Source organism: Ascaphus truei, chromosome 3 (genome assembly GCF_040206685.1).
Source record: "Ascaphus truei isolate aAscTru1 chromosome 3, aAscTru1.hap1, whole genome shotgun sequence".
Classification (NCBI taxonomy): domain Eukaryota; kingdom Metazoa; phylum Chordata; class Amphibia; order Anura; family Ascaphidae; genus Ascaphus; species Ascaphus truei.
The window spans coordinates 143,350,740-143,367,166 of record NC_134485.1 but is presented as its reverse complement, the minus strand read 5'-3'; the positions used below and the strand labels follow the sequence as shown (position 1 = coordinate 143,367,166).

Sequence of the window (16,427 nt, the reverse complement as noted above, 5' to 3'; positions counted from 1 at the left end):
CACGCGGTTTATTTGTTTGAATTTCATGGATCCCGATTTCCTTTGGGTGCAATTTTTCGCGTTTCGCTGTAATGACGCGCCATGACATGGGTATTCCGAGGTATACAATGCGTGATCTGTTCGAATAACGGCCGCTGCATCTGTATGTAACAGATTTTCCCCCACCCTCTGGGAGATTACGCGATTACAGGGTCTCATGTGCTGGTTACCTGCTGGTTCACAGAAGCTCTGAGGTTCCGCCGTTGTTAGTGGGGAAGACAGGACAGGCTTTTTTAGGTGATGGTTGGTTCTCTCTCACTGGTGTGACGCTCCATCTCTTGCAGACTCCAGGGGTACTGGAGGCAATCCCTGCAGGAGAACTGTTCTTCATCCCCTGATTAATTGCACTGTTAGGCAGGGTATATAAAAGAACTGGGACTTTATTCTTCAAACACAGAATACAACCTTTAACTGATTCAACTCTATATTCCTTCCTCCGGATGGTCCCTGGAATCAATCCAGGAGGCTTGAGGCCTCCAGAGTCTATCCTCTGCTCTTCCCTCACCCCTTGATGGGACGAGGGGTAGCTGTCCCACTCCCCTAAGGGAGGTGATGGAAGCGGTCAGAGCCCCTACTCCAATCTTCCAGCACTCACTCTCATGGGAGAGAACACTACTAAATTTGGCTGGTGCAGCCCCTTAAGTACCATGGGGGAGGGTCCCAGGTCTGAGCCCCTGTTTGGGCAGAACACAAACCCTAGGCCCACCTCTCCCTGTTACTCAAGGGAGCTGCTTACTGCAGTGTGACAGGGTGAAGTCAACCCCTATCAGTTATGCCTGGGAAACATATGTCTAAGTGCTTCATCCAGCACTCAGAAGGTTAACTCAGGAGGAAGCTAGGTAATCAGGAGGTAAGCTGACACCTGTTAACCAGCTAGGTATAAAAGGATGTTGTTACTGGCAGTAGCTGGCTGCCTTAGACCTGAGAACTCTGCTATGTGAGCTGCTAGCCAGACGGATTCACCAAACTAACTACTTCAAACAAAGTAAGACTTGTTCATTTGTTTTCCTGACTGCTTAAAATACTCTTACGGTTTGGTAAATGGTTTAGCCAGCCAGCCAGCCTGCTAGATAGGCCTGGAGTGTTAGTCAGTTCTCCCAATGTGGAGCAGGATTTGTTTTTGTTTAAAGGGACAATGTACCCACATGTTATGTTATGCTGTGGAGAAATAAAGCCACTGAACGTTTTCATTTATCCTGAAACAACACGTGTGGACTGTTCCCTGACCTCGGCTACAGGCCATCCTGCCATATGCAGATTGATCCTAACACTGCCTCCACTGGTACCAGGGCTTATGTGCTAGGCAGGGCAGATTAGTAGCCAAGAAGGATACCTGGCTACACATATATAAAAAGCTAATGCATATATATATATATATATATATATATATATAGCAACTGTAAATATTACTGTAATATTTACAGTTGCTTTATGCTTTACTGTGGAGGGTTTTTGTCACTTTTGTTACCCACCATAACCTTAATAATTGTGTGTATATACATATATATCTGGTGGGTGAACCAGCTCCGTGACGGCCACACCGCCGACACCCCTCCCGGTCGCGAGGATCTGTAGTCCACAGATCGCTTGCGTGACAGGCACGTGCGACGCCATGCGCTCCGTTGCGCGCCTACACTATGGACTCGGCCTAATTCCTACTACACTTGTATACTCTTTGTCGCACATTTTGAATGTATAATGTTTTGCATCCTTTTACTGTGTTATATTATACATCTCAAACTAAAGCAATGGGTGGTTTAAAAAACAACAGTCTCTCCAAGTCTTATCTGTATAAAGGAAAAAAAGAGCCCTATTAAAGCCTTTGAGATAAGCACTTTAAAAATGCGTTTTAACAATGTACAGCGAAAGCGTTGCATGTGCATAATCTCTTCATTGCATTAGTTGTTATCAGATTGTTAATTGTCCTTCAAGAAAATAGACTTGAGCAATAGTTCACAGCCCTAACATGAGCTGTTAGGATTTGGTTCAGCTGTTGGTTGTTCTGGTTTAACTTTGTAAACTTTTTCCCTTTCTCCTGCCTGAGGCAGAGTGGGTGTGGTTGGTTAATTGGCTGGCCTAACACACCTGCAGTGGGTGGGGTTAGTTAATTGATAACCTAACACACCTGGTGGGTGTCCCTATTTAAACAGAGGCTTCTAACGAATCCTGAGCTTGCGCGTACTGACTAATCTGTGTGGTTGATTTGAAGTGCTGGTTGTTTAAAGTGTGTGCAGTTAGAACCAGAAGCAGTTTTAACAAGGAAGCGGTTAAACAAGGTATAGTTTATTGAAGTACAGTTTACTGTTAGTACTTATAAACTTCATAGTTGCTAGAATGAGCAGGATTGAAAATGCTACTCAATGCACATCTTGCCACATGTATGTGCACTTGGAGCAGCTGTTCCAAGAAGCATACCGCTGTGGGAAGTGTGAGCGGGTGGTCTCTTTAGAGTCAGAGATTGCTGATCTGAAGAGGCAACTTGCAATCTTGAGGGACATTGGCAATCTTGAAGGGGAATTTGAGCTCACTGAGCAGGCCCTTGCTTCGACTAGTGGTGCAGATGGTGGCACTGTTAGTGAGGAGCAGGTAGGTAGCTGGGTGACAGAAGGGGAAGCAGGGGCAATAGGGAGAGGCAGGTCGTTTCTGAGCTGACACATCCAAATAGAATTTGCCATGTTGAGTGAAGATATTGGGAATGTTGGGGCAGAAATGGCAAGGCTGTGGGAGACTAATTCCTCTAGCAGCCAGGGGAATAGTTCCTCCAGCACAGTGGGGATTCAGGATGCTCAGATACAAAGGACGATTGTGGTGGTAGTGGTCTCCATTATTAGGAAGGCAGATAGGGCAATCTGTTGCCGGGACCGCATGAACCGAACAGTTTGCCGCTCGGGTTCGGCACATTGCGGATCAGGTAGACAGATTGTTGGGGGGGGCTGGGATTGACCCGGCAGTATTGGTACACGTTGGCACCAATGCCAAAGTTAGAGAAAGATGGAGAGTCCTAAAAAATGATTACAGGGATCTAGGCCAAAAGCTTAAGGCCAAGGTAGTATTTTCTGAAATACTACCAGTGCCATGCGCTACCGCAGGGAGACAGTCAGAGATCAGGGAGGTTAATGCATGGCTAAGAAAGTGGTGCAGGAAGGAGGGGTTTGGGTTTTTAGAGCACTGGGACTCCTTTTCTGAGAGGTGCCATCTATATTCTAGGGACGGATTGCACCTCAATGAAGAGGGATCTTCTGTGCTAGGGGGGAGAATGCTAAAAAGGTTGGAGGAGATTTTAAACTAGGATGGAGGGGGGAGGGGAATGAAACAGATAATGAACTAAATGGAATAGATGAGGATACAAGGTGGTATGGAGGTAGAATGGGGGCAAGTTCAAGTTTGACAAGCAGTGAGACACCCATAGTAAATACAGATAATACTAGAAAACTTTGAAAGACTAAACGAAGTGGGAGCAGAAAGGAAGGAGCAGATAAGATAATAGTACAGGCTGAAAAAAAACTTAAATGCATGCTTGCTAATGCAAGAAGCCTGACAGATAAAATGGGGGAGCTTGAATTAATAGCTGCAAGGGAGCAGTATGATATCATAGGCATTACTGAAACATTGTGGGATGAAACTCATGACTGGAAAATTAATTTAGAGGGTTATTCTCTTTTTCAGAAGGATCGAACAAATAGAAGGGGAGGTGGAGTATGTTTATATGTTAAACCGGATCTAAAACCTATTATAAGGGATAATGTCTATGAAGGAAACAATGAAAATGTAGAGACTTTGTGGATTGAAATTAGCAGTTGAGATAAAAGTATAAAGACAATGTTTGTGGGAATATGCTATAAACCACCAAATATCTGTGAGATTGAGGAAGCTAAAATACTTTTGCAAATGGAGAAGGCATCAAAACTGGGTCATGTTTGCATAATGGGTGATTTTAATTATCCAGACATGGACTGGGGCAATGAGATTAGCGTTACAACAAAAGGAAACAGGTTTTTGGGGGTGCTTAAAGACAATTATATGACCCAAATTATTGAGGAACCAACCAGGAGAGGGGCAGTTCTGGATTTGGTCATATCAAACAATGTAGAAGTAATAACAAATATTCAAGTCCTGGAACATTTGGGTAACAGTGATCATAACATGGTCTCATTTGAAATAAATTATCAAAAAACAGATTACTTGGGTTCAACAAAGACCTTAAACTTTAGAAAGGCAGATTTTAATAAACAGGTCTAATCTAGTAGTAATACAATAGGATGATGTTTTTGCAGGGAAAAAATGTAGAAGATAAATGGGCAGTCTTTAAAACATTGTTAGAAAAGCACACTTATCAGTGTGTATACCCTTGGGTAATAAGTATAAAACAAATAAGTCAAAACTAATGTGGCTAAATAAACAGGTAGGGGAGGAAGTGGATAAGAAGAGGAAGGCGTTTAGATTCTTTAAGTCAGAAGGGACAGAGACATCATATCAGAATTATAAGGAATGTAACAAAAATTGCAAAAGGGCAATCAAATTAGCAAAAATGGATAATGAAAAAAGGATTGCAATAGAAAGTAAGGTCAACCCTAAAAAGTTCTTTAAGTACCTTAATAACAAAAAAATGAGAAAAGAAAATATAGGACCATTTCAGTGTGAGATGAGTAGGCAGATTATTGGAGATAAGGAAAAAGCTGAGGTATTAAACAAATTCTTTGCCTCTGTGTTTACCAGGGAAGAATCAAGTTCAATAGTAGTGCCGCAGGAGGAAGCCACAACCTCCATATTAATGAACAATTGGTTAACTGAGGAAGAAGTTCATAAGCGACTTGAAAAAATTAAAGTAAGTAAGGCACCTGGCCCTGATGGCATACATCCAAGAGTTCTCAAGGAGTTAAGCTCAGTAATAGCAAAACCATTATATTTAATATTCAAGGACTCCATTTCCACAGGCTCAGTACCACAAAATTGGCGTAAAGCAGATGTGGTGCCTATATTTAAAAAGGGAGCTAGACCACAACCGGGAAATGACAGACCTGTAAGCCTGACTTCAATAGTAGGGAAACTACTTGAAGGTTTAATACGGGATAATATTCAGGAATACCTAATGGAAAACAAAATTATTAGTAATAGTCAGCATGGATTTATAAAGGATAGATCTTGCCAAACTAACCTTATTTGTTTCTTTGAGGAGGTAAGTAGAAATTTAGACCAGGGTAATGCAGTTGATGTGGTCTACTTAGATTTTGCAAAGGCTTTTGATACGGTTTCACACAAGAGGTTGGTGTACAAAATAAAGCAAATTGGACTCCGTAATAATATATGCACCTGGATTGAAACCTGGTTAAAGGAGGGTTGTCATAAATGGAACTTTTTCAGGTTGGGCTAAAGTCGTGAGTAGAGTACCCCAGGGATCGGTACTGGGACCCCTGCTTTTTAACTTGTTTATTAATGACCTTGAGGTTGGGATCGAGAGCAAAGTCTCCATCTTTGCTGATGATACTAAATTGTGTAAGGTAATAGAATCAGAGCAGGATGTAATTTCTCTTCAGAAGGACTTGGAGAGATTGGAAACCTGGGCAGGTAAATGGCAAATGAGGTTTAATACAGATAAATGTAAGGTTATGCATTTGGGATGCAAGAATAAAAAGGCGACTTACAAATTAAATGGAGATATATTGGGTGAATATGGATGGAGAAGGATTTAGGAGTGCTTGTAGACTGCAGGCTTATCAATAGTGCCCAATGTCATGCAGTAGCTGCAAAGGCAAACAAGATCTTATCTTGCATCAAACGGGCAATGGATGGAAGGGAAGTAAACATAATTATGCCCCTTTACAAAGCATTAGTAAGACCACACCTTAAATATGGAGTACAATTTTGGGCACCAATCCTAAGAAAAGACATTATGGAACTAGAGAGAGTGCAGAGAAGAGCCACCAAATTAATACAGGGGATGGACATTTTAACTTATGAGGAGAGGCTAGCTAAATTAGATTTATTTACATTAGAAAAGTGGCGTCTAAGAGGGGATATGATAACTATATACAAATATATTCAGGGACAATACAAGGAGCTTTCAAAAGAACTTTTCATCCCATGGGCAGTACAAAGGACTCAGGGCCATTCCTTAAGGTTGGAGGAAAGGAGATTTCACCAGCAACAAAGGAAAGGGTTCTTTACAGTTAAAATGTGGATTTCATTACCCATGGAGACTGTGATGGCAAATACAATAGATTTGTTCAAAAAAAGGTTGGACATCTTTTTAGATGGGAAAGGTATACATGGATATACCAAATAAGTATACATGGGAAGGATGTTGATCCAGGGATTAATCCTATTGCCAATTCTTGGAGTCAGGAAGGAATTAATTTTTCCCCTTAATGTGTTTTTTTGTTTGCCTTCCTCTGGATCAATAAGTAAGTATAGATATAGGATAAAGTATCTGTTGTCTAAATTTAGCATAGTTACATAGATACATAGTAGATGAGGTTGAAAAAAGACGTAGGTCCATCAAGTTCAACCTATGCTAAATTTAGACAACAGATACTTTCTTACTTCCTCCAACCTTAAGGGATGGCCCTGAGTCCTTTGTACTGCCCGTGGGATGAATAGTTCTTTTGAAAGCTCCTTGTATTGTCCCTGAATATATTTGTATATAGTTATCATATCACCTCTTAGACGCCTCTTTTCTAATGTAAATAAATCCAATTTAGCTAGCCTCTCCTCATAAGTTAGAATGTCCATCCCCTTTATTAATTTGGTGGCTCTTCTCTGCACTCTCTCCGGTTCCATAATGTCTTTTCTTAGGATTGGTGCCCAAAATTGTACTCCATATTCAAGGTGTGGTCTTACTAATGCTTTGTAAAGGTGCATAATTATGTTTACTTCCCTTCCATCCATTGCCCGTTTGATGCAAGATAAGATCTTGTTTGCCTTTGCAGAGTGCCCAATAGTGCATGACATTGGGCACTATTGCTAAGCCTGCTGTCTACAAGCACTCCTAAATCCTTCTCCATCAAGGATTCCCCCAATATACCTCCATTTAATTTGTAAGTCGCCTTTTTATTCTTGCATCCCAAATGCATAACCGTACATTTATCTGTATTAAACCTCATCTGCCATTTACCTGCCCACGTTTCCAGTCTCTTCAAGTCCTTCTGAAGAGAAATTACATCCTGCTCTGATTCTATTACCTTACACAATTTAGTATCATCAGTAAAGATGGAGACTTTGCTCTCGATCCCAACCTCAAGGTCATTAATAAACAAGTTAAAAAGCAGGGGTCCCAGTACCGATCCCTGAGATACTCCACTCACGACTTTAGCCCAACCTGAAAAAGTTCCATTTATGACAACCCTCCTTTAACCAGTTTTCAATCCAGGTGCATATATTATTACCGAGTCCAATTTTCTTTATTTTGTACACCAACCTCTTGTGTGAAACCGTATCAAAAGCCTTTGCTAAATCTAAGTAGACCACATCAACTGCATTACCCTGGTCTAAATTCCTACTTACCTCCTCAACGAAACAAATAAGGTTAGTTTGGCAAGATCTATCCTTCATAAATCCATGCTGACAATTACTAATAATTTTGTTTTCCATTAGGTATTCCTGAATATTATCCCGTATTAAACCTTCAAGTAGTTTCCCCACTATTGAAGTCAGCCTGACAGGTCTGTATTTTCCCGGTTGTATTCTTGCTCCCTTTTTAAATATAGGCACCACATCTGCTTTACGCCAATCTTGTGGTACTGAGCCTGTGGAAATGGAGTCCTTGAATATTAAATATAATGGTTTTGCTATTACTGAGCTTAACTCCTTTAGAACTCTTGGATGTATGCCATCGGGACCAGGTGCCTTATTTACTTTAATTTTTTTAAGTCGCTTATGAACTTCTTCCTCAGTTAACCAATTGTTCATTAATATGGAGGTTGTGGCATCCTCCTACGGCACTACTATTGAATTTGATTCTTCCCTGGTAAACACAGGTTGAACTTGATGGACCTATGTCTTTTTTCAACCTCATCTACTATGTAACTATGTAACTTCTGGATATGATTATGTGTAGGAACTGAAAAGGAAAGATTAGTAAATGGGGTGAGCGATGGACCACATAGCTTGAACCATAGACCATTTTAAATCCTAACAAAAATAAAAAAATGATTATGGATCATTTTAGTTATAATTAGATGTGCATACATTATTACTTGAATGTTTTGAATAACATGTCAACAGATGACATCACAAACAAAATGATTAATCTTTGATTTTACCCCTCTGCATGGTTTCACTTCGCAAATTAAACCAATATCCCAATGTTAATGTGCAATGACAAGGGTTGGTTATCTATAAGGCTCCTTGTTACCTAACCCATTAAGTGCAGTTTATTAAATTGAAAACAAATTATCAAACAGATTCAGAAATAAAGCAGAAGAAACTCCTATTTCTAACTAATGTTTTATTTCCTGTTTCATTATCTGTTACCTCAAATACGCCCTTCAAGACAACAATTGTACAGTATATAGAACAAATACATGGATATAGTATACGCAGCCATTGGTTAGCAGCTCTAAGAAAAAAAATGGAAAACTTAGAAGGATTAAGCAAACCATTGTATAGATTCAGACATTTATTTGCATCAAATATATCAGTTCAACACATGAATCTCTCCTTTTCCCCCCCAGTCACAATGGACATTACTAACTCAAACACACACTCTGCAGACAGACACACAAACTCTCCCTCCTCACTGTGTCAAGCACTGAGCTCTCTTGAGGAAGATTGAGGAGTCACTGTCTGGCTGCTGCCTCCTGTCCAATCACCGCCTCTGTCAGAACTGCTCTGATAAGTGAAAGCTGATTGGATGGAAAGAAAAACTTGGCAAGGTGCCACAAATTCCAGGTCATGGATTTCAATAGTACCTGGAATTTAAAGCTGCAGTTTAAGCTGCCATATGTGCATCAATACAATCTGCACACTGACAAGTGATTAGCTAAATTGCAGATCGATCCGATCTCTTGCAATCACTTGCTCGGGTTATTTAATTCAGTTCTTGCACAATATTGTGTGCAATGTAGTCCAGCAATATTATGTGACTGGCCAGTTACTAAATCCAATTGGTGCACTGCTAGAGAGAGGGCGGGGCTCAAGAGCCAGAGCCTGTCAGAAGGGGAAGGGGCTGTCACTTTGGAAATGCTTCCCACATTAGAAACATTAAAAATGTCTTAAACAATTTTTTTTTTAAATGCTACAAGTATTTTCTCATATTTCAGAACTGATTTATTAAATAAAAAACACATGTAGGATATTGCTTGAACTGTTGCGTTAACAGCTTTAGCCTATAATTAACTAATAATCCCTGAAGAACAGGGCATTATTGGCCGATAATGCCCTGTACTGAGGGGATTATTATTATGGGCCAAATGTATGCTTTTTTTCATAAATAATAGACACTTTTGTGTAGTTATATAGATTTTTTTTTATAAATTAAAGTAAAATTGTAAATACATTATAGCACCTCTATATACACTCACACTGCAGCTATCTATAGATATACACACACAGCAGCCCCTCCACTCTATATATACACCCACACTGTGCAGCCTCAACATAAACTCTGCAGCCCCCCTATGTAAACACAAACAACACACTGCAGCTCTACACACACACACACACACACTGCAAACACACACACACACACTGCAAACACACGCAAACACACACACTGCAAACACACACAAACACAAACTGCAGTTACAAACACAAACTCGACAGTGTGACGACTCAGGAGATTCCTTCCCCTCCTTGTCCCTCTCTCCCATCTCCTGTTGCCCCTTCTACTCCTTCCCACTCCTCTCCTTTACCTTCTACCTCTCTCCCCTTGCCGCAGCGTGTTCCCTGCAGGTCTCGCATACCTACGCGGTCCCTGAGTCCCTGCTACGATCCTCCCCGCTCCCTCTCTTCCGCGGTGCCCGCATTACCTTCCCCTGTGGTGCCGTCCGTCCCGTTGCCTCCTCTCTGTGTGGTGCCCGCGGTGTTCCGCGCGCCTGGTGACGTGTCTCAGCCCACGGAGGGCGCGCGCACGCGCTCCTCCGCTGGTCTCCCTGACCCACCTGCTCCCTCCTCTCTGCCTCTGCATGCCGTCTCGCGGTCGCAGGTCACGCGCGCATTCCCCTCCACTGGGCTCCGTGCCCCTCCTGGTCCTTCCCCTGCTCTATGCGGTCCGCCTCTGTGTTGCAACCTGTGCGCGCGCATCCCCAGCTTACAGAGGGCGCGCGTACATGCTCTTCTTATCCTGTTCCCCATGTCTCCGCCTCCCAAGCCCTATAGGCCATTCCCCTGACTGCCCCTTCTGTCTCCTCCTCTTCTCTCCCTGTCCTATCCCTGTCGTCTCCCACTTCTCTCTCTACTCCTCCCCTCTCTCCTATTGGTATGCCCTCCTTTATAACCCCTGTCTGTCCACTTCTTCCCCGCTCTGCATAGTTCCTGTTTCCCTGTGTGTACCTGACCTATGCTGTGCTCCCTCTGTGTTCCTGTTGTTTCCTGCTTCTGTGTTATCTTGGATTTCCCTGGCTTTGACCCCTGCTTGTCCTGGACTTCTCTGCTACCCCTCTGAACCCTGCTACGCATACCACCACGCTTACCTCTGGCTTCCTAGGACCTGGCTTATACTCTGACGATTCTACCCTCTGGACTCCTGAACATTGGCACACGGATACGACTATTCTTACCGACATCCCCAAGCGTTGCAAGTATAATACTAACACTCTTCCAACAGGCCCAGCAACGCTATACCACACTCCGGGCTTGCTCCCACTGCTGTGGGTGTGTGTATCATACCGTTCCCACCTCAGTTCTGGGGTCTAGCCAGGTCTGCCTGCATACAGGCCAGACAGACAGACACACACATACAAACTGCTGCTACACACATACAAACTTTGCAGACAGACACACAATCTCTGCAGCTATACATACACACACACACACTGCTGCTACACACACACAAACTCTGCTGCTACACATACACACACACACAAACTGCAGCTACAAACACAAACTCTGCAGCTATACACACACACACACACACAAACGGTAGCTCCATACACACACAAACGATTGCTCCACACACACAAACTGTAGCTACACACACATATAAACTGTAGCTAAACACACAAACTCGGATTCTACACAAACGCACACAGACACACACACATACTCTGCAGCTACAAACTCAAACATACACTCTGCAGACAGACATACAAACACAAACTCTCCCTCCTCACTGTGTCTTGTGCTGAGCTCTCTGCACTGATGGATGTGGAGGAGTCACTGCCTGGCTGCTGCCTCCCGTCCAATCACCTCCCATGTCTGAGAGCTGTTCTGACAAGTGAAAGCTTGTTGGCTGGAAATAAAAACCTGTCAAGGGGCCAAGAATTTCGGGCCATTGCTGAATTAAAAATTTCCTTGAATTGTAACCAATCAGAAAGCAGGGATTTCAATAATGCCCAGAATTTATCAACTTTAGCCTATAATAGCATGCACCCCACATTTTTAACGTGGCAATGCCTAGTAAAACCAAATGATCTGTCCATTATCCTGTATGAAACAGTGGCCAGTGGTAGATTTTCTTTCTTGAAGAACCAATAATATATTACAATATTTTTTTCTTTTGCCCCATTTTATAACAAACTTCATAATGAATGCAGATGCCCCTAGCAAAAGCAGCATATGTTGTATATTCCATGGTATTTGTGACTGTACTATTCCTATTCAGCTGTTCTGGCCTATCTTTGAAAATCTAACACACACATTTAGGGAGTAATTCTATATTGTCGGGGGCGGCCATTCGGACTTTTTATTATCCCTATTCCTCTTATCCCTTGGTACGTCCTGTACCACTGTAGCTGGAGGACCATCAATTTCCCCTGCCCTGCACTTTTTTTTTAATTCCCCCAAAACAAACTGTGCTCAAAAAAGCAGATATGGGAATAAAACAGATATAAATCTGTTTATTCCCATATCTTCTTTTTTGAGCAAAGTTTTTTTGGGGCGGGTGTGTTTAATGCTGAACCGTTTTGGGTTTTCTCAGAAGTATCGCTGGGAGCTGGCAGGCAGATGGCTACAGCTTGTGTTGGCATTTCAGAAGCTGCGTTTTAAGCAAGACTGAGTAGCAGATTACAGGGAGCAACATTCATTCTTTTACAGTGAGGTATTGTATGCAAACCTAAGAATATATCACTCTATATATCACTAGAGGGAGCACGTCCCCTTTTCTCACATATTTTTCCCCTATACTCAGAGGTGATACAAATTTTATTACCAACCCTATCCCCAGAGGAAAAAATGCTGCTGCAATGGCGGTCACAGCCCTTGGTGAATTTAGACAAACCAAGCGCAATTAGTTAAAATAAAAAGTCATTTATTTAATTAAAAATAGACAACCACAGTGTAGAAAAACTCTGACGCGTTTCGTCCTGAAAAAAGGACTTTATCAAAGAGTAATAATCTACCACACAGGTGATCGTTAAATAGGTATAGCCACAATCCGATTGGATAAAGCACGGGAAGTAAGTTTGTGAATACACATGTGCTAGTTAATGAATCTCATCACAGCATATATAGTGACATCTTGTTGCAACTCCAGGTCGGATATACCCATGTAAAGTCCCTCTCTGTATGGTAAACAAACAACATAAAACACATATTATTGAATACTGTATATCATGAAATGAAGTAAAACAAAACCTTACTTAAGAAATCATGACAAGACAATACAAAAAATATAAAACAAAGATGGCAATGCATGATGTCAAAAGAAAATTGCAAAAGCTAACAAACTTAATAGCAACAATAATATATGAACCAAAAACTATGTATAATGAAGTAATACAAGGAAAATAATAATGAAACCATTATAAATAAATATGGAGAAAGGAAATTACTTATAACAATTATGACAATATATAAAAAAATTATGACATGCAATAAAATTAATTATTGCAAAGAAGCATGATAATAAATATTTGAAAAATAAGAATAATCATAACAACCAAAAATTGATTAATAAATAATATCTTTGAACATCATGATGGAGATAGGAATCAGTCAAACTCTGTCTACAAGTGATATACCTTGGATACCCCTCCAAGGGGGCTCAACCCTTCAAAAAATGCTTAAGTCCTTTTTTCAGGACGAAACGCGTCAGAGTTTTTCTACACTGTGGATGTCTATTTTTAATTAAATAAATGGCTTTTTATGTTAACTAATTGCGCTTGGTTTGTCTAAATTCACCGAGGGCTGTAACCGCCATTGCAGCAGCATTTTTTCTATTCAAACAAACCGGCTGGAACACGCCGTTTCCGCGTGGTATCGGAGCATTCGTTGGATTCATATCAGCATCACTCGGCAGTCATCAGGATTGAACTGTGAGTATCTGCCATCTGATTTAGTTGTGTGGGACACAGGGTGTCAGTGAGGGTAGCAGTTGCGGGGCTCAGTGATTTACCCTGACACACGCTTTTTAGCGTGTCCATTGGTATCTCTATCTTGCTTACTGTTTACTAACCCTGCACCCTGAGTGAGTCCGATCACATATTAAGAGTGTTAAAAGCCTAAATCAGGTTATACAGCTCATACACACAGTCTCAATCTCATCAAACTAAGAAGTAAAAGATTATTCCACTTTTTCACTGCTATTGTTCTTTTCACCTATCCCCAGAGAAAACCAGTACTTAAGTATTATGATGCAGAATACTACAGTCACTGACTCACTTTTCCTATCCTACCTGTATTTCCTTTGCCTTTAACACAGAGCTGTTGTTACCAGGAGTATGAGATTAGGACTGGGAGTAGAGTGCTTTTCAGTGTAGAGTCAGTGGGGAGGATGAGGAAGAAGGCTAGTTTGGCATTGGCTGGGAGGTTGTTGCAGAGAGAGAGATATTAAAGTGGAAGAGAGAGGGATGTGCAGAGAGAAAGATGACGGGGGGAAAAAGGAAGTGGAAATTGGAGCAATAATCTGCATACTTGAAAATGTTCACTTTTTTTTTTACTGTTTGTTATCACAATAATAAAGGCAGTTAACGCTCCCTTGTTTCCACAATAAAATTACAGCATTCTTGTACAAAAAAATAAAAATACCACTTGTGGGCACATTCGCATGTCTCGCAGGTCTGCAGCCCTGTCTTTCCCCATTGTCTGTTGGCATATAATGCTTCCACTTCAGCCAGGGATTCTGGATAATGATATGCAAACGAGCACACTGTACAAAAAAAAGAACATTGCAATGCTGCTGCTGCTGATTACTTTGTATGTCCTCATACAGTGGAAGGGGATTGATTATATTTGAGTTTGCTGAAGTTCTTCATTAGGTGAGACAACAGAAAACAATACTGGAGCCACCTCCTCGATACCTATGGCTGCTCACTCTAATTGAAACACTGATATCATTAGTTAAAAAAATCATTACTATGTTAAAAAAACGATAAGCAGTATACTAAATCTTATTGTCTTTAAGCTACATGTTATCTAAGGAGAAGGTGCTGAGAACCTATAGAGAATACCCAGCATTATTAAACAGTGCAGAAAGATAAAGTTTCATAGGAAGGAAAAATGTGGTTTTGATGTTTAGCGCCTGAAACGTTCGTATGAGTTTTTCAGTGAATTTCGGATGAATGGAGTAACCACATTTGATATTGGGATTAGTAATACAGTGAAATACACATGTTACATGAACACAGTGGTAGAAAAACTCCCTTAATAAAGAATTCTATGGAGTTCTGCCTCCTCTCTGCCACACAATAGAGCGTGTTCTTGTATTTAATTGAATGAGTGATAGGATAACTTTGGTCTACAATTTTACGGTTCTCCGTTTAGAAAATTGTACCTTGGTTTTTGGATTACTCGAAGTATAAATCCTGGCAACGATCTGGAAGTCCATCTCACATTTTAGATTGTTACAATTTTCGTGAAGACTTTCAGTGCTGGTCAATTTCTGTTGTATTGCATAAGGCCCTCCAAGCAATGGTGAGTTAACATTGCTTGAAAATTGTTCGATAGATCACCTTTTACCTGTTCTTTTTTTATTACAGGTAGTGTACTACAAATGAGAGCTGAAGGAAAGACCCAAGATCACCACTGCTGATTCCTGATTGCTTAGAATTTTAAGTCACTGAATATCAAAACCTTTGGATAATTACAGGATTCGACTTCTGTTTTTTTAATGATATTATAAGCAAAAAAAACTATCCATTCCTAACCAATTGTCTGCTCAAGCAGAAATCAAAACCCAATCAATAAACTTATAATTGCTTATTCTTTTCACTATGCTGTTTTAACATGTTATATAACCTTTTTACTGCGGGGCTGCAGCACATTGCTTTGCAGCATGATACAGTCTATGGTAGTGAATGATAGATATATTTAACTAACATTTGGCTGCAGGAAGGTACAGATTAGGCAATATGTTTCATGGTATCACATTGTATTAATGGAAATTTTACTTCAGAAATTTATTAAAAAACATGAATATGTAAAGTATTTTTTTCTAATATCTCTACGTTCAGCTGTCAATAATAATTAATTGCACTAGCAGTTCTTTTGTAGTTCTAATGAAATAAGAATATTGATTTTAAAATGCATATCCAGCAGTAGCCCAAATACAATATGTTACCAGTAACTCCTTTAGTGTAGGGCAAGGGCCGTTAATTAATTGCATAGCTATGAAGAGGTTAAACAAATGTTGAAGACCTCCTCAAACTCTAAATAACATGTTTTTACTAGAACAATGCAACTAAGCTTTAAAATGTCAAAGGCACTAATAAAGAAACTATTTGCACATTCATTTAGCTGGTTTATGTAAATTGTCAACATTGTGAAAGTAAATAGGGGATTTCTGTATGCAAGGAAGAAATCTTTTTGGAACAAACACTGGTCCTTCAACCTGTGGTCACTTTTGGGTCCAGGTATCAATCTTCTTGATGCAAAACATGCTAAAATGGGTCAACATTGTACATCCAATTTCTAAAAATAAAAATGGGGGTCTAGAATTTTTAATTGCGGGCTCTAGATAGATTTTGAAATGTCATTTTGATGTATTGTGAATAAGCGTCATCTGCTACAGTAAAATGCTAAAATAAATTGGTTCCTTTTAATAATCTGCATATTATAACTGCTTTTTTTAATATACAGATACTTGGGGTCATCTACTACAATATAAGATGATAAACAAACAATAGTCTTAACTTAATTGGTTCAATTTGTATGAAGTTTTCATCATTTACAAGTAAAGTACTTAACTTTCATGCAATAATCTTTAACTTTTTATGGGACTTCTGGGCTTTTTCATAGGATTTGACAAATGCGAGAGAGTATGTACTGTATGCTAGCTTAAGACTATTTAGTGTTAA

General features: G+C 40.4%; 1 protein-coding gene across 3 annotated transcripts in view; it reads left to right on the top strand.

The window, feature by feature from the left end:
• Positions 1–15,862, top strand: part of ALDH3A2 (aldehyde dehydrogenase 3 family member A2) — a 62,108-nt gene extending 46,246 nt beyond the window's left edge. For 2 of the 3 annotated variants that reach the window (XM_075589600.1, XM_075589598.1), the window contains 2 exons: positions 12,113–12,232; positions 15,111–15,862. In XM_075589600.1, the coding sequence (XP_075445715.1) occupies positions 12,113–12,190 (78 nt within the window). In that variant the 3' untranslated portion in view covers positions 12,191–12,232; positions 15,111–15,862. The remainder of the gene's footprint in view (positions 1–12,112; positions 12,233–15,110) is intronic. The other variant, XM_075589599.1, reaches the window with a different exon arrangement.
• Positions 15,863–16,427: the final 565 nt, after the last annotated feature.